Source organism: Tetrao urogallus (assembly GCF_951394365.1).
Source record: "Tetrao urogallus genome assembly, chromosome: Z".
NCBI lineage: Eukaryota > Metazoa > Chordata > Aves > Galliformes > Phasianidae > Tetrao > Tetrao urogallus.
Genome location: NC_136816.1, coordinates 42,616,816 through 42,641,922, shown reverse-complemented (window position 1 = coordinate 42,641,922; position 25,107 = coordinate 42,616,816). Strand labels below are relative to the sequence as shown.

Sequence of the window (25,107 nt, the reverse complement as noted above, 5' to 3'; positions counted from 1 at the left end):
AGGAAGAAAAGTAGTATCCTTTGTTGTTCGATGTTCTACCCACTTCTGACAATTGATGAAGTGTCCATCTGGGAAAGATGAAAGATTTCTTCTCAAGCTCATCTCTGTAGAAAACCTGTCAATGGTATCCATTGTGTACACACTTCCACAGCATACCAGGCACCTTACCACTTCCTAAATGCATCACAGAGGGCTTGGTTCAAGCTGTTCCAAATAATCCTCAGCCCTGAACACTTTCAATGAGAAAGAAAACACTCTGAAATTCAACTGCATTCTTTAAGCCTGGGTCAGGAACACTGGCCTTGCGTGTTATAAACTACGTTTTCTTTAGGCTAATCTGTCAGTCCTTGGATGACAGAATGGATGAACGTAGCAAGCAGGTTCTAAATGTCTAGAAATTTCTGTGCTCCATTAACCTTTAATCTGCTGACAAGAGAGAAAGGAGATAGTGGAATATTAGAAAACCAGCCCTGTCAATCAGAATTCTGCCTGTGTAGAACATGTTGGGAAACAGCTTTGAAGAAATAAAAAACTTCAGGAAACCATTTTTGAGGGAGAATACATGTCTTACTGGGTACTTGACACAAAACGATTGTGTAAATTAGTGGTCTGATGAAAGAGAACAGACTATTTCATACCAGAGGAGGAAAACAAACAAACAAACAAACAAACAAACAAACAAACAAAAAACCTAACCACAAAGAAGAAGGTAGTAACTCTAAGCTGTGTAAAGCATTTAAGTTTCTTGGTGGAAGATGGATGGACATTTAGTGCCAATAAGAACCTGGTGGAAGTTGCAGGAGAATTAACATCTGGTTGCTTGTTTAACTCCTCCTCCAAAGCAATACAGATCTTTTCCTATTTAGGATTTGGACTCAGTGCAACAACTAGCGCCAGAGCAGACAGCTGCAGAGTCTTGAGAAGGGAGCGAGTCAGTCAATTCACATCTTCAGTTAAAAGTTTTCTGGCTGCTTATTCAAGTTCCTGGATCTCTGGAGAAGCATCTGAAACGACAGTCCTCCACTGAGTTCATGGGGCTTGGATGCTGAGACACTGAGCTAGCGTAATCTTCTGCTCCTCCTCCTCAGAAGAGTTGGAATGAACCGCTTGCTAGTTTGCCAGCAGCTAGCTCTTGGGGCTCCCATACCACCATCTGCACAGAAGCTTTCCCGAGAGGTTGTATGCAGACTTCTTCCCAGGCAGAACTAGTGGAAACATGTGCACCTTCCTACAAAAGCATAATTCTAGACTAAACTCCTAAAAACTTATTTGATATTGCAAGGAAATCAGATGTAGAAAGAAAAGCCACTATATGAACTCCACTGTTTTCAGCAACTACTTTTTGGTTGGCAAACATGCATTCAGGAAATTAGGCAGATGATATGAAAGAATCTTTACAGCCTGGCCAATGGGGCTCTTTCCCTTTGTCCTTCCAGCATGGCACCAGAGCAAGGTCTAGAAAATTCTCTATCATAGCTTGGTTGATATTTAATAGGACAATTACAAAATAACTCTAAGTGGGCTTATGTCTATTTCAAGTCACGGTACCAAAGTTGGGAAACTTTAGATCATAATCTAGCATTATTGATAGTCATTTCAGTAAGCAGGAGAAGAATCACTGCTACTAAAATGAGGTTGGCAGAGCAGAGTGACTAAACTGTAGGGAACACTTAGAGAAAGGAATGGCAGCATAATCTGTCATTCATTCTTACTGAGCAATCACAGTTTTGAACTGATATCTACAAACTGTTCCTCTTACTGGGAACTTACAGTGTTCCTGGTGTCTTGGGCAAACACAGTGCAGAAAAATATGAAATAACAGAAGAATTTAATTGTAGAACACTAGCAATATCTCATATTAAATTCTCCATAGAGACAATTCACTGTCTGTGGCTAGAAACTGGAAAGGGATTTAGCAACACAGTTTCTATTTTGCTCTATTAACCAAAGTTGTAATTCAATTCTCTATTTGGGTGCCAGTCCCTGCAAAATAAATAAATAAATAAATAAATAAAGTCATATTCTGTAGGATTTATGGAACACATTGTTCAAATAATTTAAAAATTGGGCAGAAGACATTAATTATGTATTTTATACCCACATCTGTACTTATAACTTATTTGAGTTGAACATATATAAATGAACTTCCAGTCAAATGCATCTAAATAAGTCCAACTTCTGATGTGCCTCTCATGAAAAAAAACAGTAAAAGGACTGGATAAAGTTGTTCATTATAAGCTGCATTCTTTATTATAAGAAAAATCCTTTCTGATCATATTTCTTGTCTGATTAGCTATGCTGATAACCTGTTCTCCACACTTTCTTGGCATCCTATTGTATTCCTAATAAATTGCAATATCTCTAGGGACTAAACTGTGGTGATTTGTGTATGACAATGAGAGATTTAAATCAATCAACCAAGGCTTCAATTCAGTCAGGGCACAAAATAACTCTAGTGAAGTCATGGAAGCACAAGCTGGACACTGCTTCACACTCTCATGAATAAGCATGCCTAAAATCTGCTGCAGCTAAAAATGCTAAGTGTCTTACTTCTTTCTACAGCAAGATGGCACGGGTGTTTCCAGCAGCAGTAATAAAATCTACTACACCTTAATCATTAGACATTCCTGACACCTAAGAATGGGCGCTCAAGATTTTTACTGAATTTAACCATCAGAATCAGTATTGTGAGTACTTTTGCATCTATTTAGTTGCCTCTTTCATCAGTACCTCTGCAGAACCTTGCTCTTATTTCACCTTCCGCTCAGAGGGCCTAGAAGGTTCTGCCTAAATCACCACAAATTATGACACTAGCTGCACTGAGGGCATTTATGTAGCATTTATTTCTCCTGAGTCTTTCAGCCAAGTATATCACTTGCACGATTAAACCAGTCTCCAATGGCTCTGAGCCCCTCTTTGCCTAAAATAATAGAAATATACAGATGTACAGTGCACATCGGATGCACTTCAGCATGGCGTCTCATGTTTATGTAACATTAACACAGCAGGGCACACTTGATTTGTCCTCTGCATGCTGCACAAAGTTGCAATGGCAATTCTAGCAATGCCTTCTGAACAAGGCAATGTGCTATTGTAAGAACATGACCTCCTGACTTTGGTTTTTACTCTTCATCTCATTGGTGGTTTCAATTAGCCTCTGACATGCCTGTTAAATGACAAAAATTTTTCATCTGCTCGTTTCCATACTTTAAAACTATTATCTACTGAAAAGAATCAGCACTGATTAGTTAGCCAGGGTATCATCTTAATCTTGTTTGGTTTGGTTTAGGTTTATAAAGTAACCACCTCAAGACCGAATATTTTTTAGTTTATGTATGAAAACTGATACAAATGTTGCAAATAGCAAATACTCTAGTTCTTATAAGCTTTGGAAATTTACTAGGCGCATAATCTTCAAAAGGATAAAATGAAAATAGGCAAGGAATATAACCCATACTTTTGTGCAGTTAGAGTGCCTCACTGAGTGAGTAGCAACCAAAAAACAGATGGACTGTGTCTCAACAGAATTTGTCATGTTATGAAGACAAAAAAGAATATTTCTGCTTATCACTCCTGAAATTTCCATTCTCAGAAGCCTAGCACTTGAAAGAAATTATCTTAAACCTTCCCAGCAAACAATATTAAGAAAAAGATATTCAGAATAGTGCAGGAATCATAAGTGTGTAGTGTAGTATAATACAAAAAGACTAGTATAAAAGAGTGTCGTTCCAGCTCTCAACACTGATTTGCACTACAGAAACTCCTTAAGTTCTAGAAAGTTCTGGTTAATCTATGCCAAAGAACCAGAGATAAAAATACGACCATTTTATTAGCCATTTTAAATGAAATGCAATGTTAATTTCATGTACATAATCTTCATTACTGCCATACACGTATTACTAATGTAATTTAGTCAATTAGGGCATAGCTACAAATCTGTCAGGTACCACCATGAGAAATATAAAGTATAAAGTTGCACTGAAAACATTAAAAGTGAATACTAAAATAGCAGCAGTAGGGATAGGCTGAGAGAGGAAAGAAGGGTTTGGAAGAAGCCTTAAAAACTGCTAATTACAACCAGAATAATAATTTTTTAAAAGCACATTTATAAATAGCTTATTTATATCCAGACATATAAGCACAAACTCTCCTTAGACTTGCACAAAGATTCATTAATGACTAGATCAAGTATAAGAGACTGAAATTCAGATCTGCAACATGCAGTTTAATGCTGCATTTCCACAGCTTTTCTGACTTGATATATATTCCTTCTGTTTCTTTCCTCTTTTCCCTTTGACTTAACTACTATACAGAAGACCTCATCACAACACATATTAAACAGATGAACAACACGTAATTTCACTGGAGGATGAAGCTGGTAAACACAGCCATTCATCCTGGTAACACATCACCTTTTTCCCCCTCCATCTCCTGCTTATTACCTCCGTGGTCCAACCAAAAACATTAGGTACACAAGTACATACATACATATGCATGTGTACATTGCGAGTTTTATGCTTGAGAAATATGTTAATTTACCAGGCTCGGCAAGGCACATTTGGTGAGTGTATTACCTGGTTAGTTAAAATAACAGAAGGGAAAAGCTGGGGTAAGCAGGCTGAAGCCCTGTGTGTGGCCAAGGCAGCGGGAAGCAAAGCAGAGAGAGAGAGAATGAACCCAACAACACAACAGTGGAACAGGCAGCTGGCCTGAGATGCTAATTCAGCGCTTTAACAAATCAATGCCACTTGAAAAGTACAATGCGAGCCCTCACTGGGTAGATGTCAAGGGACTGAGAAAATGCATTCTCAAGTATTTCACATTAAGAGGGAATAATGTGTTAATTTATAACTCTTCACCCTATACACTTGGATTATCCATCTGTGTCAGTGATTTGACTTCTTAAATTTATCAAAAACATGCGCAAAGGGAGGCATCTTCTGCTAAAGCACTGGGAAATAGCGATTCAGAAACAGCCTGCCCTATTTGGTTGTTGGGTGGAGAGTTGTGGGGTTGTAGGATTTTTTTCTTTTTTTTTTTTTTCCTTTGGACCCTTTGGTCAAAGGAAGTCCTTGCCTTAGCAGTGGCTGATTGCATCAGGTACCATCCGTCAAAAATGACACCAGAGAGGAGTAAAATCTTGAATCAGCAACCTGAGATGCCATCACCAGAATTTAGTTTAAGGAAACTTAGCAAAATCCCTCTGCACACCTTGCAGAAGAGAAGCTGCTATGATTAAAACACCATTCTAAATGCCAGCTGAGATCTACAGACAGCACTTAACTAAAATCAAAAGAGAAAGCTGGGGAGGGAGAATTAAGTTGTGTTTCTTTTGATATGGATTGTATCTATGGGATGTTTGCACAAAAACATGAAGTAAAACTGCATTAAAAAAAGTATTACTGGTTTTCTTAAAGTCAGATTCTTGAAAGTGTTTCTTAACATAAAACTTATTACATTTAATGACACAGATAACACAATTTTATACACATAGAAAATCTAATGCTATTCCAGAAAGCACAAATCAATTTTTTTTTTTTTTTTTTTTTTTTTTTTTTGTCTGGAAAATAGGTCTGTTTCAGAATTTAACACTTACTGGTTAACTTTGTGTTCATTTTATGTGCCATGTTACTACTGCGAGAATGAAGAACGTTGTATGTATGTCTATTGAACACTTTATGGTGCACACAGTGACAGCACACCTTCATCATAATGCAGAGGAGCGAAATCCAAAGGTGCAATAGGGAAAATCCATCCTAACAAGGATCAGATCAGTCATATTTAACACAGACAGAGCACTTAATGACAAGCTTCAAACAAACAGTTATATATGTATGACTTTGATACTAATTAAAAAAAAAAAAAATAGGAAGAAAAATATATTTTAAAAATTCCTGAAAAGCTTAAGTGGCTTTTACTGTCTTAGGTGAAATTAAAAGGGTGTGGACAACTTTCTAGGTGTCTGCATAATTGTCACTTCTATTTCATTGTTTTTGTACTACAAAGCGGCAGCTACATTGTTGTAGGAAATCTTTTGGTCAATTATACAATTGCAATAGAAATAGACACTCTCTTATTTTCAGAACATTCATATGTAAATAATATGCTGATGAATGGAAATTAGATGCTATAGATGATACGTAAATATTCACATCTAGTAAAAGTAAATGCTACTGCACTTAAACAGACTTCAATGCTATCGCTTCTGCCACCATTTCCTTCACTAGGAGAGGCAGGTACAACATCAGATTAGGGCAGGCGGCCTTCCGAGGTGTTTCTAGGGCTGTGAAATTAACCAGGAGAAACACACAAAATGGAAAATGAATCTGTTTTTGACAGTAAAGTGCTTTATAATTTCTTGCTTTCACACATGAACTCTGTCTTTCCAATTTTTTTTTTTTTTTTTTAATTAAAGAAAGATCTCAGGAATACATATATTTTCTTTTCCATAAGGAATGCAAAATCATTTTCTTTCAAAACAGGTCACACGTAAAGGAATATTATGCATTTCTGGCACTATGCACTTCTTTCCCTTCTCTTCACATGAAACCTTATGTAGGACATAACATGCATGCTTCACAGGCTTGTTTGAAACCTCAAGAATCCTAAGGGGGCCTTTAGCTCTGTTTATTAATTATAACACAGATAGGTACCACATGTGTACACCAATGGCAGAAAATCTGCATCCTAGCCTCCTGCACAATTTCTATTCCTTTCTGTCCCATTCAGACTTCTCCCTAATATAAGCTTTCTATTCTTATCATTATAGTACATTTAATCCCCTTCTGGTACTCCCCTCCCCCCGTTCTGGACTCACCTAAGGGGTTAAAAGACTAGAGTACATTTGTGACTTGTCAGTGACATATAATACCCAGGTCCTTCATGCAATCAACTTTTACTTGACATGTATTTGCTCATCACAGGACCCGCATTACTACTGGGAAAATGAAGAAAAACCTAAATTAACACTTGACATTCAATATGGTCAAGTCCTTAATTGGCTGGGCTTCCTGAGAAAGCAATTTTCTATTCCCCAAACTGTTCGTGTGTCATGTGTGGAGTGCAGCTCTTGGCCATCACTGCTGTCCCTCGCTCACTCTAATGAGAGCAGATGAATTAGTGCTACGTGACACGATTTTAGCAGGGCTCCCTCCTTCCCTCCCCCAGTCCTTTTCCTGTGTTAGTGACAGCTGTGTGGTGGGGGGTGGGGACAAGGACACCAAGAAATGCCTGTTCAAATAGTTCTGTGAAGACTGAGTATTTTGAAATATGAAATCTTATATGCTTTCTTGATATTCCTTGAATCTGGTGATTTAAAAGTAACGGGGAAGGGAGAAGGAGATGCAGCAGTATAAAGATATAAGAAATTAGTTGAGTTTGGCTGGATACAAATTAACTTCTAGCCTCTCTCCCATTCCTGTATTAACCTGTAGCAATCTAATTAAAATGGAAATTTTTTATGCAGCAAAAGTAATTCAAAAATATTTACAGAGTGGCTATCTAGATGAACTTGTAATTTTTGTGTGTATACTTCATGTAAAGGAAAAAAAACACACACTTCCATATCATGCTTCCTTGTGTGACAAAGATCATGTAATACAAAAGAACGTTTGTGTGACATGTTTGGTGATGACAATCATAGTACTCTGTTTATTTTTAGAATATGGGAAATTTCTTTCATCCAGAATGGTTCTGCTCACTTTACAATATAATTTGAAAGTCTAATAATGGTTTAACTATTTGAAAACCAATGTAAATCCCTTAAGGAGCTCAAGTGTTTGCTGACTGATGGGAGAAAACAAATTGTACTACTAAAATAAACATAAAAGCAAATGAAAGTGATGTAAATAACTGAAGTTTCAGCTGAAATCTTGGATAATGAACTAGGATGAAGAGTCTGATGAAGAAGGATATTCAAAATAATGAAGTTAAAGCACCAATAAGAAATGAAGCAAATGCACACTTGAACATTTAATTTAATACGGCAAATGCAGAGGTGACTACAAACTAATTTCTAGCTCTACATAATCATATGGTTTCACTGAACTTCTTGTATGAAACAGAAAAAGCAGCATATATAATGTACTGTGATAAAGATATCTAGCAATGAACAATCAACTTATGCAAAAACTGTAAGAGTTATATTAACAGTACAGTTAAAATTGCCTCAGGAAGAGTCCTTGTCTCAGATAAAAAACAAGTCGTATCACCATTTGCAAGTCATGACTCCAAACTGGAACCTGGCCTTGTAAAGTTATACTATTTCAATAATATAACAAACAGTGCATGCTGTTAGTTACCAGAAAAAAAGAATGAGAACATTTTTGCTGTAACATACAGTGATAAGCATGCATTACCCTAAAAAGAAAGATCTTTCTGTGTACTTTTTTTTTTTTTTTTTTTTTTTTTTTTTTTTTTTTTTTTTTTTTGTGAAAACAAAGATATGCAGCTTTTTGGAGTTGTGAATGTAAATATTTCAGTATAGTAACAACAACAGAGTTTAAAGTCTCAGTTTTCCTATTTGCTTAGTTATTTAAGTGCCTTCATTTTATTGAGAAGAAACACATGCAACTTTGAAGTTAAGAGAATTTCTGAAAAACTTTACATGTTCCTATTAGGTGCTGAGATAAGCCCTCAAAATATAATAAAAGCTCCGAAAGGCAACTATGAACAAAACTAAAATGTCATCCTCAAAATTACATTTCCACACTAAAAAACATCAAACTGAATGAGACCACTCATCATATCTGAATCAGCAGAATCTCCAGAGCATTTTACTGACAAGAAACAACCCCAAATTTGAAGTAGTTGTTGGTGAGGAGAAACACAGTGAACATTTTCTTTTAAAATAAACCCCAGTTTTTATTCTTTTTCTTTTTTCCCCAATTGACAGGTAGCAAAACATCCTCAAGAAAAAATAACATAGCAATCTATCTAACATTATTGTTGCAATCTTTGAGACAATGACTAGTCTTTCAAGATCCATATACATACATACAGCATTGTTGAGAGGAGGTTTATTAACTGAATAAAAGGAATATGGACTGAATTCACTAAATTTGTATATCTTGAGCTCCTGAGAGCCTTGAGAAAGCTTCCTACTTCACCACATAGGATATAAAGATCATATAGACTACACGGCACCGCTCATCGTAACCTCACCGTAAGTCTGAGAAAGCTAAAATCAGAGATGCACTATAAGTTATCTTCATAATCGGCAAGACTAGTTCAGCTTTTGACAGAGATCACTAATATAGCAAAGTTCCTAGGAAACACAGGACTACTGTCTAATTGAACGAAAAGAAAACCATTAAAAACTGCTTAACTTTTCTTAAAAATATATTAATTCTAGTTGGTGTACGATAGGCAGCATCAGCATCCTGATTCAGTATCCTGAGATTTTAATCATGCATCTCTTTTTATATTTCTGGATGAGAAGTAGAATTGACAGCAAATAATGGGTTTGAAGAACTACTTGCTGCTAAACTGGAAAGCTCCTTTCCTCACTGCCTACAGTAAAACAGCCCATTAAGAGTTGCTTCTTTGATTAAAAACAAGTAAGTAATTTCAACTACGGTAAAGTGACATGTTTTAACTTGACATTTTGTTAAGGATGAGTACCCTGTGAAGCTCATAAAAGAGTGAAGAGATTCAGTGGAACATTAAGATTTACTATATATACTCAATGCCACTGTCACTCATGTGCAAAACATGTCAACCCGGAAATATCTGACTCAACAGCCCTAAGGTTATTTAAAATAGAAAGTGAGATTTTTACATGTTTCACTTTGATGCCATGAGAGCAGCTGCATTAAGTTCTCAGTGGTTTTCTAAACCCAAATAAAATGCTTGCTCTCTGTTTTAAGAGTTACTGTGCAAATGTGTGCCACCCACCCACTCTGCAATAGCTTACATTTCACCATTTTCAGAAAAGAAAAACATTGCAGAGAAGGAAATGATAATATAAAAACAACCTGGCACGTGAAATGAGGAAAAGCACTGTAGACTATCTGGCAAGACAAAGCACACAAATGTTATTTTGTGAAAATTAATAGCATTTGAAATTATACTCCCGTCCCAGTACTCTCCCCTAGCCTCGTGCCCAAATTAAAGGTATTTTATCTAATTCCCAGTTAAGAGGTTGCTAAAAGTGGTAAGTCACAGCTGTGTTGACATTGAACTTCTTGAACACAAAATACCAGCGTCATATGGACACACTTTACAGATGCTTCGTTACAAGCAGCACCAGTCACTTGATTTGAAATGCCTAACTCAGCTGTAAAACAAGCTGTTAATCTCCAGTCTCTTCTCCACTTAAAGTCATCCACACAGTTCTGGAAACACACCAACACCTTATTATGTTTATTCTAAACTTATCTGCATTTTGATTGGAATTTGACAGTGACCAGTGATTCAACTCAATTGTACCGCTGACATTGCTGAGAACAGGCCCCAGTTACCCATCATTTTACTAGATGCAATCCCTTTTTGTTCCCACAGAAATCTGTAACATGATGATCTTCAATTTAAAATGCAAACAAATTAACTAGCTGTTCTGTTGAAAAATGTTGGTACAATGTTGGTATCTGACATGCCTGGAGAATTTCAGTTCTGAATAGTCTTATTTTCACTAGGTTCCCCATCCACTCCCAACACAGAACTAAAAAACACTGAAGACTAATTCTGTACATAATTCTGCACGCAGCCAAGTGATTCTTTCTTATTGTGGATGTCAATCTTTGCTTTGATAAACCCTGTTTCAAAGAACTGTATTACTGTACTACTTTTCTTTGGTCTTCTGCTGCATCATCTGCACTGCAATTTCACTTTGAAAGACCACAAGTGTTCATCCTACTCCTGATCTGCCATTTTAAATTTGTGCTGGAAACAGAAGCATTAGCTTCATTAACTTGCAAAAGCCAATGACCAAATTTAGTACTTTCATCATTACTTCAATAATTATAGCAACCTCTGAGATTTTATCCTAAGACAGTTACTTTGTAGACCACAGCTGTCTAATGCAATGCTCACGTCTGCCTCATGTTTTGAGTAGTCTCATGACAGTCAGCGGCATCTATCATACATAAAACTTAGTGCAAAGCTTTAGCTACGCTACGTTTCCAACAGAGCTGACCAGCAGCCATAGTTTACTTCAGTTAGGAGTTAGGGACCAGGTCTCTTATAATTGTATGATAATAAGCCAACTCAAAAGCCTATAGCACAATTCAGTCAACCTTTGGAAAATCTTTGCTTTGTTTTTTAAATGCCCTTAACTCTGTATTTTCATACACTCCAGAGGCCAAGATTGTCTACCTTTCTAGACATCATTTTCTATATCTACACTTACGGTAGCAGAAGAAAAATATCCTGAATTCCAATCTAGACAATATAACAGATAAGATAATGTAAAAATCAAAAACCAAACCAACAAACAAAACAAACAAACAAACAAACAAACAAAAAAAGAAACCAAAAAAGAGCAAAAATTTAATGATAATTAATAAGATAATTAACATCATGAAAACAGGGACAGTTTTGCAATTGTTTTCTGTCAGTCTCGGAGCAGAAATGGTGTAACGGTGAAGAGTATTCATAATTCAAAATGAGAGTATTTATCTTTTGATCAATGAATTACATTCTTAAAAATATATAGAGAAGCTATGTACACTAAGTACCTGAGAAGATTAAAGATAAAATCACAAAAATCCATTTAGAGTAGGTAAGTTAAGATACAGGTATTTTTAAGATAAAAATATTAAGAACACAGATATTTTAGTAGAGGTAGCAACAAGAGAAATACTTCTAATGTTTCTAGTATGATTTTCTGTATATATGTCCAGATTATGTGCTAGGGAGGTTACACAGATATATTATTCATATACTTGATTCATTAAAAAATTATTCATGGGATTCTCTATTATTTTAATGAGGATTTTTTTTTTTTTTTTGCAGGGAGGCTGAGGTGCATTATGAGCCTAATTCAAAGAGGGGAGGGATGACAGAAAGGTTTACAGGATGCATAAAAAGCAAGTAGACGAGATTTAGACTGGCACACAGTGTGTGATAAAAATCAAATATGGAACATAATGGGACATATGGAAACCTATCTTTTCTGCAAGGAAGGATGAATCACAAGTTCACAGCTGGAATTTATGTGGATTCCTATTTAGAGAAGCATCTGTAGTCACTGTTTAGCTACATTCCCACATCAACAACAAAATGGTGCCACAGAAGAGAACACACGCATCAAGCTCCAGCTGGTATCTGCGCCCACCACTCCTTTCTTTCCCCTGAAGCCACATTTACTCAGCTTTCTTTTTACAGTCTGTGGGTGTATAAACATGCATATGTAAGTTAGTGGATAGAATCAAAACCCCACACCTGACCACTTTGAATTTTAGAAGGGATGGGGATGTGGCATGGAAGGGAGAGGCTCAGAAAATAATAAGAAAAAAAAATTAATAAACATTTAGATCAGTCTCATGCCTGTAACTTTCCTTCATGCACTTCATGTATTACCATACTTCATGTACTTTACATACTAGAAAAGTTTTATTTGATCTCAGTATTATTTTAAAAAGCCTTTAAAACTGTAAACTGATAAATCATAGAAAACATTATTCCATAGGTCTATTTTGGGAAAACCAAATTTCAACTTTGCAATTACAAAACTGCATATGCACTGTATATGCAGAAACATTTTCACACCCTACTCTTAGCTTCCCAACATTAGTAAAAAGCAAAAGAAGGATAATAGAAAAACAAAATTTAATATCTAAGCAACTTTCATGCAAAATATGCTTAAATACTAACTAAAGATGTTTAAAGTAGGGTTAGCTTTCGCTTGGGAACTGTGATGCTGTTTTACTTTTTAATATCACTGGACTTTCTGATCACTTAATTTCATTGCATTCTGTAAGATTACATTAATGAAGATAAAGATCAATGGAAAAAACACAATTGTGAAAAACTAAAATTACATTTCAAAGTAAAATAATGCCTGCCACTATCTTGCCTGAGTCACTGTTGTCATTGCGTTGTTGGTATTTTTTAACAGCTAACATACTACACAGTATCTTTTAAATATTTAATTAAAATGATCAAAAATCTAAGATTTTAGAGGCCATATGTCTATTTATTTTGTAACTAATATGTCTATTAATTTGTAACTAAAGCTCTAACATTATAAACACTTCCTGAAATTTTGCTTTTCCAATTATTTCTTCACTTTATATGTACTCTTGCTCTGCTCCTTCACAAAATGAGTGAAGTAAGAATTATCTCTTCCTAAGGAGTCTGTAAGAAAAGCCCCCAGACCAGTTTTGTGATTAGAGATCACGCTTTTATTGATTTCAGTGAGTATTGGGCCATGCACTTGAAATTAAAATTTTCTAGTGTTGTAAATAATTGTTTTTTCACTGGAATCTTTTCTGTAAGTGGAATATTTTGAGATACCTTGTTTTTGACCTATATATATGCTAACATACATATATATAGACGCATATGTATACTTAAAGGTTGACTTACTCTAACAGCACTTGACAATGGAAAAAATAAATTTACATTCTCTTAAATCAACTGTCAGGTAAGTTTGATGTTTATCAGGAAGTTTTTAATGTTGTTGATACTTTTTTTATGTTCTTATCTTGCTCTAAAACCTAGCTTTTACATCTCTCCTTAGACAATCAGACTCGAAAGACACTAATGAAGCTAGCCTCATTAACCAGAAAATATACTAATATGTATTTTCCTGAGTTTTTACAGAAAGGGAAGCTTAAACTGCCACCTTGCAATGTGTGCAATGTCAAAACTGGAGAGGCAGCATTTTCCTTGCAACAAATATTCACTTGTTATAAGAGTTTCTACATTTATCAAGTTCTTGTAAAATACTTATTTTTTATTTGCTAAGTACAAATTTAATATTAAGGTTAATTCAACTCACTGTATTTTTAAATATTCAAGGGATCACAACGTCTTCAGAATTCTACCTTAAAATGTGAAAAAAATAAGAATCCAACAACCAATACACAATTCTAAGTGAATTTAAATGCTTCCATTGTCCTTCTTCTTTATACCTGTACAGAAAATCCAGTATTTCAGTAGGTTTTCAAGGGACATTTCAGGGGATTTTGCAAAACAGTGCAATAATACTCTGTTTTAATTTTTTTGCCTTTCACATTTAAATTGACTTACTTTGTACTCCAAAGAGAATATAAAGATAGAACTGAAGTGGGAAGAAAAGGGGAATTATAAATGGCACACGGCAAGCATTATACAAGCAAATATACATTTCTCTAGATAGGCAGTGTTTACTATTCAGCTATCACTATTCTAACCAATATTTTTTTAAAAGGAGAAGAACGATGGCAAATGTACTAAGTAAAATCTATGGCAATGAGATCTCCTGTCACACGGACAGATGCTATACCTTTCTTTACGTTCAGGAACAAAAACATGTTGGAGAGTTGAGGGACTTGGTTTCTAGCAGAATGAAGATTAAAATCTATTTTTCTCAAAACATTCTGATCATTGTTTCTTATGCCCTTTCTCTCCCCTTTCTGAACTGAACTTTAGTGTTACATTAGCAATTACTGGTGGATAGGAGAATCTGTTAAAAAGAGTACCAGACTGTGTAAGGTGCACTTCTTGCAGTGTGCTCCATTTGCATGAAGCCAATGTTTTGGTATGCTGTCTGCTGCTGTAGCCAGTTTTCTCTCTGCTATCAACTAAGCTGTGCATACACTTTTTTTAATGCAAATTATGGCTTTGGAGAGGTCATGCCTCAACACTGTTGAATTAGTAAGTAGTCAATCTGTGATATAAAGAACATATTTACAATCATCAATCAACTTTCAGATTATTATATTGTTTGCAGATCATTATAAAAACCACTGAGCATCAGAAATTTCTCTGTGGCTTTCTCCATGAAGACACAAGAGAGGTTATGAATAAAGCTCTTTTTGGGGAAGCCTGTGTAGAACAGCACCTCTCCTGCTATCTTTAAGGACACCAGCAATTAAAGAGAGAGCTGTTTTATAAAACTGTTTGTATACAGTTACACTTGAGGGATATGGTAATTTAGAAAATGCATTTTTGTTTAAGGCTTTGAATGTCAAAAAAAAAAAAAAAAAAGAAACTGAAAAATCTCTCTAAATAAATCACACTATTTAATCTTGAACAAGAAATTGAATCCTTGCAATTTGTACTACAAATGATAAAGTTCTTGAACACCTATTAGTTTTTCTTGATTTAGAAACAGTAAAATGGAAGATGTTTTTCTTTTCTGCACCTGATTTCCACAACCTCATCTTTTGCGCATTCTAATTTAAAAGAAAAACTAATATTAGATAAAGCAACACATAATTTGACAGCCTACCAGTTAAATTCTGACAGGGTCAATAAAATGAGAGCTTGCAGGAGTCCCAGATGAGGAACACTTTCATGAATGCTTCCATTGTGTAAACTCTCCGCATATCCTGCCTGCAAATGACAGTCATATGCCACCAGCTGCAGGAGGCATTCCAGCAATGTCAACTGCTGTGGGGCATTAAAGCAGGGTAGATGAGTTGGTACTTCTTTATACTTCACCCTGGCTAGAGCGATGGCTGTCACGCTTAACTCATTAAAGGGTTATTTTTCTAAAGACTATGATGTTTATTTAGAAATGTAAGAAAATATATAATTAAAGTCTTGCTAATGGACCTCCTCATTTTAATAGTAGCTTTATTATAAAAAGCCAGCTGGAAGTAATTATTTTTTCCTTGCATACTCTTCATTAGCTTGTACCTCCCTCCTCCCTAAGATATCTATTTCAGATATTCTTATCAAACTGCTCAGAGAAAAAACAGCCACTGAAAGTTATGACAGAAACTGTGAAAGCTCCTATACTTATATACCTATACCTACTATATATCTACTACTCAGAAATGCAGTTGGTACCAATTCTAAGACTGTATGATTGTGAAAGCTATTTTACAGGTTGTCATAAAATTTAAGTTCTAGATCATAACTGTAAGTAAAAACTGATTATTTTTTGCTACTAATTCTGCTGGAAAAAAAAAGTGCTTAATCATATTAGGAATTTTATTTCCTCATTTTACTTGATTTTTATTATTTTGTCAGATGAATACAAAGATCATACTTGAGATATTGGAATACAAATATACTGAGAACTGTTTTTTAAATTATAGCAATGTCTTGGTTAAGAGAGAGCACAACGCAAAGATCAAACTGAGATACTTTTCAGCATCATTCATTTGGTAAGCCAAAGCATCACACATTCTTATCATACTCTTGCATACAGGCACACTGAAATACAAAACACCGAATGTAGGTGCATGTCAGCAGCTACGTTCAGCCACCCTTGGAAAGAATGCCTCTCTTCTCTGCCCCTCATCTCTTCCTATGATCCCTTATCATCAAGACTGCTTTTATTACTGAATTACTACCAAGAAGAGGTTTTTTTTCTTTTTTGTTTTTTTAAAACTAGTTTATATATATATATATATATATATATAAAGAGCAAGAGAAACAGCAAGGAGAGAAAAATGAGGAAAGGCATAAATAAATAAAGGATATCAATAATGATCTATCATAAAATGACATTTTGCTGTTGTACTTCCGTAGAAGCTGTAACATCTCACAAGACATCCCTCTGAAAGCAGCAATAAAACTGCAGTACAGTACAAAGTGTCTTGTACTCTGTGCAGGCAAGTGACAATGAATATACTAAAAGGAAATGAATCTGCATTAAAAGATCTGACAATAAATCTTCTGAATTGTTTGGTTCTTGATATTTTTCTTACTGGGAAAACAAGACAGTAAACTTTGGAAAGCCAATTTTTAATGTAAATGAGAATTATTTCCAAAATACTACCCTAATGATGAACATACTTTTTCTCTGACTGTGTTGCTGCTTAAGCTATTGAAAAGTTGGCAGTTTCATTTAGCAAGGATTCTTGTAAATATTTCTCCTCTAATTCAATTTCATGTTACTTTACACTTTCTAAATTTCAGAGGCAAACTACAAGCAACCATAATTTTGCTTGGCTTCCAAGTTAATCCATGAGCTTCCAGGAATTTATACATAAAATCATGCACAGGTCTATATTGCCTCAAAGGTTTGACAACCAGAGACCTGTACAGAGAACCCATTTCAATTTCTGTGATAAAACAGTAAGGCAGGTTTAGAATTCTTTAAGAAAGTGCAATGTCAAACTTTTTTATTTTTTTATTTTTTTTATGATGTTCATCTCCTTGGAGCCTAAATAATAGAAAAGATTAAAACACACAAGAGCAACTTTCCTTACAGCTGTAGAATCTTGTCTTGTAAAATACCTGTACGTTTAGTTTCATAAAAGCTACACGCATACAGAAGGCTTACAGAATTGAGCTCCCAGTTACAGCTCACTCTGAAGGCTAATACACTACTATCTGTAATTCTGTACCTGAACTATATGCTGTCCTTGATGCATGACAGGGCCTCCAATGACATGAATGGAAAATATACACTTGGATCACAGAGAGGATATGAGCTTTTATATTCTGCTTTCCTCTCACTGGCACTCTCCAAATGTTGAATTGTTCATCTCAAAAGAATTACATTGTATGACATTTTCATTCAACCTGTTCAAAGCCAGAAGTATTCAATTGTATAGCCACCAATCTTTAGGAAATACACCACAGAGATCATGGAGCAAATACACGTACGCAGGGAGCCAGGCAGCCTATTTTCTTCTCTGGAATTCTGGTTAAATAAAGTTTAAAAAGAACAGCCACAACACAAAATGTGTTCATCAATTCTGTCTCACTTTTGTCTTCACCTTTTCAAAATTATTGAGAAAAATTACAGCAATTAAAGCTTTTTTCAGCACCAGTCACAGGATGTATCACAAAAAACAGGCATTTACTACAACTCTCAAATTCTTCTATGAGTGGCATATTCCAATATTCACAGACTTCAGTACTAATCTCCACTGAGATATTTGTGTTGTTGTCCATTTCCAGATAAACATCATCTCAAACATCACAGTAAGTTTACCTGCCAGTGACAGCACATTTCAGCTTTAATGACAACACCAGAACAGTTTTTCTTAGTTTCCATAAAGCCTCCTACAGCATCACTTATTATTCACTTTCTAAGAAACGCTTGCTGGCTTCTGCGTTGCACACGGGAAGGAATAGCAGGCTCGTAATCGTGTCATTTTCTCTTCTGAACTCCAGTGCTCTGTAAGTGGCAGATGACGCTCTTGTCTTTCCTTTGCCCAAGTGCACAGATACGCATCATCGGTAGAGGATGGGGATGCAATGGCTTCCCAAGAGAGTCAGAATGGCATCAATGGTACATTGTTGGCAAGTTCACACTGATCAAAGCAATTCTGAGATGACTCCCCAGCCCCCCTTCCCCCCCTCCCCCCCGAAGAGATGGCCTCTCTAAGACAAAATGTCTATGACAAAACAACTGCCGTACAACTTGCACTGTTTTCTCTGTCAGTGACGGAAAATCATTGAGAAAACCGTTGTCAAATATTTCAGTAAGGGAAAGGAGGCATTAGGGCATTACTATAATGAGTGGGATGAGCCGCAACAAAGCAACAGATGCTTATCCACAGTCTGACATACAGTCAGACAACAGTCTCCTGTTTTGGATAGCTGTTAGACAGGCTGATGTTTAGCTAAAGTATGCATTTTGCATCACTTAAAAACTGTAAATAAGCAAACAGACCATCATTAAATAAAACTGCTTTTTAAGATTATCCCCACCCACAGACTAGCTAGGCGAAAATTAAAACCCTTAACTTATAGTTAATCTAGATGCTGAAATTTTGTGACTCTGTTCCCTGAATTATAGGAAAAAGCTGCATTGATGTTTCTCTTTCTGAACTAAAAAATTAAGAGTCGGCAATGATGCAGCTTTACTTTTCCCTCTCCCGTATTTCAGCCTTCTCTTTTTGGAGACAGTATCATTTATCCCCTCCTGGGCATACTAGGAACCCCAAGTCTGCAAATTCTCAACTGCAAAGAACCATCAGTCTACAAGGCAAATCCTTTCACACATGCACAAGCACTACTGTTTCACAAGAATAACTGAGCAAAGAAAGCTGGACACAGCATACGCTTTGAGCACTTCTAGTAAAAAGTAAAAGCTCTTTAAAGCTTTTGTTTCTGATTGTACTTTATGACAGTAGTTCTGTATCAGTTCCTTTGCAATCAGTGCAGTGTCACAACGACCTGGCAAATGTGAATGCTTTCACTATCACTACAGTCCCTGCAATCTTGCCTCAGCTGTGACCCATTCACTTTTGCCCCAACTTCACTGAGATGCCTTACTCAGCATCTAATTAGCTAGGGAAGATTTGCCTTGGCTCTTAACCCTGACATAAGAGCAAGAGACTCTGCTGCTGTTATATACCAAATCTGTTCTGTCACTACATTAATCAAATCCACATAAAACTATAGATGAAAAAGTAACTACTAAAATACAAACTAAAAAAAGTAGAACGCAGAAAAACTATACATTTAAAAACATCAAGCATTGGTGCTTATTGCACAATATATCTGTGTGTGTGCTTTAATATAAGCTTCAAAGCTTCACCCAGACTTCACAGTTTTGTGCATGCACATCTCAAAGTTAAGCAAAGATCTAACAGCGTTTTTAGCACATCATCAACTAAAAGACACAACAGCACAAATATGTTCAAACACCGTATGTGTATAATGCGCAAGAGACAGAAGCTGGAAGCATTTTGCTGTGTCTTAGTTCTCCTGGAAATAACGAATACAGTAAAAGAACGTCTGAGAGGAATTCTTTTCCTTTTAACCATGTACCACACACACAGCCATGGCGATACTTCTGCATGTCCTTGTGTGTTTAGCTCCATATGCCACAGAAAACATCCCGTGCTTTTGTCATGTACAGTAATTTCTAATGCCTCTCTTCTGAGGCACATCAGAAGCACCACAAAATTCTCGATGCAAATACTATTCATTTGCTAAGGGGAAATGAACTATTACAGCACTAAATTGTGCTTTGCCAAAATACCCATCAAAATTAAAGCAGATACCTGAAATAAGCCTATGCAACCTGATTAAGCATCTGAATTTGTACTTGCACATCAACTCATTCATGAACAACAACAAAAAATACTGGGGTCAGCTTATCTTTAAAATAGTGTGATGAGAAATATACGTATTGAATAAACAGATTATGTTTGTTGATGATCACTGACAAAGGTGATTGCTGACTACTGTAAATGACAAAATGTGTTTTACCAGCATTAAACTTCCTCCCCAAATGTTCACAATAAATCAGTGTATGGTGTTGTAGTCTGCTGTTCTGTTATGTTTGATCTTTTTTTTCATGTACACCTATATAAAAAAGAATAGTTATATGCTACAGTAAAGCATTTAATTACATAATAAATGGCAAAATTACATACAATCTTTATAACTATCAACCCAGGAAATTTAAGCAGCTTTTCCCTTCAATCCATTAGACATTACGCTACACTCCTATCTTTAAATACAGGTTGAATAAACATTTTATGTGCTTACGTCTACATCAACGTTAGGAACTATCAGATTGTAGAATACAAGCACAGCTAAAATAGGCAGTGCACACTGCATGCAATGTAATATTTCCAGCAGCATCAATGCATACTACACAAATTATAAGTATTATTTCGTTTTCATTAGAATAAGCATGCATCTGTGCAAGAAAAAGAAGTTGAATTTGCTGTACCATATCTCTCATGAACAGACGCGTCTATATTAATATACATCATTGGTTTAATTTTTAGTTTTCTTGGTTTCCCCCTCACCTATCTAGAAGTGATTTCTCTGGTGATAACTAACACATCATGCTAATGAGAGAATCTAATGTACAATAGAGAAATGTCACTACTAATAACATTTGCATGAAGTTAAATAAAGCAACTGTAAGAGAATGTCAGACAGTTGTTCTTTAATAAGATACAGTTACACAATGAAATTATGTTGTTAATTTTGTTACATCATTGAGTGAATCCTAAATTACTATATAATGACGCACAGATCCATTTATAACTCTGATATACTGCTTTTTCACTCTCACATTGAGAATAAAAAAAAAAAAGGCTTCTGGAAAGGCTATCACCTTTTTATTTGAAATGGATTAAGCATACTTCTTTCTCAAGAAAAAGGTACGCAGCTCTGAAATTTTGTGTCACTGTGGTTTTCTCCTATGGTCGCATTTCCGAGATCACTTACTTAGAAAGTATTTTAGAACATCACAGCCCTTAAGATAACTGGGAGAAGAAAGACAGCATTGCTTACTCTGAGAAATGCACAAAACATTTATGAAAGCAGAAAATTATAAAAGCCTGTCTTTTTTAATCAATCACATCCAGGTCTTCTTTTCTGTCATTAGCAGCTCCTTGCCAGAACCAGTGTGGGCAGTGTGTGCCCTGGACTTAACCAGATGAGCATGGAAGAGAAGCCGAGGGTTTCTGCTCATTCTCGACCTGTCACTGATCAAAGTGACCCAAAGAAGCACTCCTTTTTAAAAGTTAAGATTTATGCCCTCCGAGGTTATCAGACATTCTTCTGTATACAGAATGGGATGACCTCTTCCAAGCGCACCGCACTCCTTTATATTGAAAAAAGGTGCATAGGCAAAACAATGCAGTCAAGTGGCCACGTCATAAACTTCTGACAGGTAATTTAGGAGTCTATTGCTCTTCTCCTATCACTCCTCCAAGAGCTATATTTGCTCTGGAATGTGGAGATGCCATTTTCCTGCACTCCTGTTCTCTCAAGAATTTAAAAATAAATACTCACATACTTGCTATTAATGTCTCAGCCCTATACAATATATTCTAAAATTTCTAACAAATATATGTTTCCCTGCAACGATGAAGTAGATTCCTTTCATTCTGAGGATATTCATTCTTATAGTATGCAGAGAGCTGTGCAGTGTGAGTTAAAGGATAAGAACGGGGAGTAATCGCAAGGTTTTGTTTTGTTCTGAATCTTTTTTCTTGCCATGGTTCAATCTTTGTACTAAAAAAACCGCCTGATATTAAATTACAACTACAGGGAAAACTGATGGAGCTGAGAGTTTGTTTGCTTCTAAGAAAACATGGAGAAAGCCAGCATTATACTTCGAACTTTGAAGAAGAAATGTCTCTAGCATTACTATGTATGGCTGGAAAAGTTTCATTAAGCAGTTCTTTCAAACCATGCCAAACTTTGCCTGCAAGTTACGTACATTTAATAACATCATGCTATTTGTAATCCCGAAAACAATTCTTCTTAAAGAATAAAGGAAAAAAATTAAAAATACTTACATTTCCAGAAGATGGATCGAATATAATTATCAAACAAATAGAGGAAAATAGGTAACAGAAATCAATAGTCAAAATTTCAGTGATTTAGAAAGAACGATTGGCACTTAGACACAAATTTGCAGCTACACTTGCACACAGTCTGTGCTTGTAGCCTGCACAAGATAATACGTTGTAAGAGCATTAACCAGAAATATAAGACAAAATATTATCTGTAAAGAGGAGATAAATGCATATAGCAAAAGAACTTACCCTCCTCTTAAGAGCATGATGAAAGCATATTTGGACTGAGTATGTTTAGCACATGATAAACAAACAAAATATGACAAGGAGATTAACACAGAACCCAAACGCGTTAAGAACGGACTTTTAAGAAATAAACCTGCTCAAAATCACCACTTTTGCAGTGCTACCGTGTGTACTGCAACGGAAGAATACACACTGATATAGCACCTACCACACGTTTAGTCATTTAGCACGTTACTTCTCCCCTTTCCTACAGAACACAGCATGACCACGCACGTTCAGCACTGTACAAAATTCAGAAAACGCACAAGGATTGGCACATTTAAAACATTATTTTCCAAAAAGAGAACAAAGCCCAAACAGCCTGGCTTACGTGCATGAATGTTTGGTTTGATCTAATGAGCTGGTTGTCCTAAATTATCAGGCACCCCCCCACACACACACACATAGAGTGATGCTCTTTATTTAGTTTTGTTTCCTTTCTTTGTCATGTCGAACATTTCCTAACATTCCAGAGACAACAGAGGCTAAATCGGTTGAAAAAGGTCTAATACTAAACTGGCAGTCTAATGCTGTCTATGTGGTTCAATCGTCATTTATCAATTGATCGTTATCTGGATCTAGTTGTGTTAACTCTTTTGTGGCTGAAATGGAAAGAACCTTTTCTCCACCCCAAAAATTTAATCTCACTTCTTAATAAAAGAATACAGCAAGCGATTTGAATAACTGCTTTCCACTCTGTTGCTCAACACCCATACAACCAGAAAGGCTGTGTATCACAGACACACACAGCTGACAAGCCCTGCGAGCGCTGCAGTAGCAATTCGCACTTCTTAGTGCCAAGAAGCTTTTTTTTGAAATGTGCATCTCTACCAGGAATGAACTTTTTTTTACTTTCAAGATTGAGAAAGAGAACGGCGTTGCTTATTTGCCTTATGCTGATGACATTCTATACCAGCGTACTGTATCAGCAGTAATCAGGGTCCCTCTACAGGATATATCAAAATATTTCCTATTCAAATGCCTTTATCCTATCCAGAGCTATACAGCTTAAACTGTGTTCCACAGACAACTGCTATTGGTTATTAACTATCTGCTTGGAGTCTTTCTTGGCCTTAAAGTTTTCTAATTTTTTTTAAATTTTTTTTTAAATTAAATTACTGTTTTACGGCCAGTAGTCAGGCATGCTTTGTCACTGCAAACTACAAAAGCCCAATTACTTTCTCTCTCCTCACATGCTGGAACGCCTCTCAGGTAAATGAGTTCATTAATCTGATGTCCAACATTAAATAAAAGTCTAATTTAAATACACAAATCATTTACCAGCTCCTCTTTCGGCTAAAACAATATTTCATTTATTATCAGTCAGTGTCAGACCATAATTGGAAACTACTTTTCAGAAAGGCAAAGTGTCCCCTGTTAAGGAGTCACCCTGCTAAACCCTCCAGGTTGAACTTCCCTCCTTGCCTCTTCTGCCTGAGCCCCGGGCAAACTGAAAGTTTCTCCCTTGCCGTTTTGGTTTTTTTTGTTTGCTTTTTTTTGTTGTTTGTTTGTTTGTTTTTTGTCGTCCTCCTCCCTCCCCCCCCACCTTTTTTTTTTTTTTTCCTTTTATTCACCCAGAAGAGCCAAGCGATTGTGCAAGATTAGCTGTAACACACAGGGCGCGTATCACCAAGTGCATGGTACAGAGACACTGGCTCCTGTGATTAATTATCAGTTATTACTGGCCTTGCAGTAACATTTTAGCTTTCCCGTCAGAACCAGCATACCAAGCTGCCTTAAACGCGGCCCCCGGTGAAGGAGCAGCTCTGGGGAAGACGCCAAGGCACAGCTCCGCAGGAAGGGGGAGAGAGGGAGAGGGAGCGGGCAGGAGCGAGGGAGCGGAGCGGGACCCGGAGCTGCCTCCTCCGGCGGCTGCGGCCGCAGCGCGCTCCGCTCCGGAGCTCCGAGCAGCGCTCCGCCACGTGAAGTCAATTACGCTGCTCGGAGGGGCCCCCCAGATTCCCTGTCAGTTCGGTTTGGGGGGCTTACGTACTCGGCAAGAAAGAAAAGAGTTTTGCTGGGATAGCAGATACTTTTATTTGTGGGACGGAGGGAGCGTGAGGGGGATAACACTGAAACAAAAAAAGAGCTAACAAAGAAAAGAAAAACAGTCTTGCAGGGAGCAAAGCCCTGTTTGAGAACTTTAAAACAAACGCTTTGCTTTTACTTAAAGCTTTAATATATCCTTTCCTCTTTTAAAAAGGAGCCCTTAGGGAAGCAGTGAAGTAACCATGCACATTCCAATGACATAGTTATGACAGTTCAGAGGCTAACTATGTAGTGATGAATGAAACAAAAATGAAACGTGGAAAGAAAGAGGAAAAAAAAAAATACAAAAAATGCCATGTTTAAAATAAACGAAAGTCACATACCTGTTGGGACATTCTGAACAGGAGGTTAGTGTCAGTGTTCTGCCATGTCCCCATGAAACCAGAGTCGGTCGCTGCCGTTCTTGTTCCGAACTGCATGGAGTTGTCAGTGCAGGAGTCTCTTAAAG

General features: G+C 36.4%; 1 protein-coding gene across 1 annotated transcript in view; it reads right to left on the bottom strand.

Annotated features, from left to right (window-relative positions):
- BNC2 (basonuclin zinc finger protein 2) overlaps positions 1-25,107 on the bottom strand; it is a gene marked incomplete at both ends in the record, with an annotated part of 333,419 nt that overhangs the window by 206,732 nt on the left and 101,580 nt on the right. Inside the window, one exon of the mRNA XM_079548483.1 lies at positions 24,983-25,107. This exon is cut by the window's right edge and continues 76 nt beyond it. Within this exon, the coding sequence (XP_079404609.1) occupies positions 24,983-25,107 (125 nt within the window). The remainder of the gene's footprint in view (positions 1-24,982) is intronic.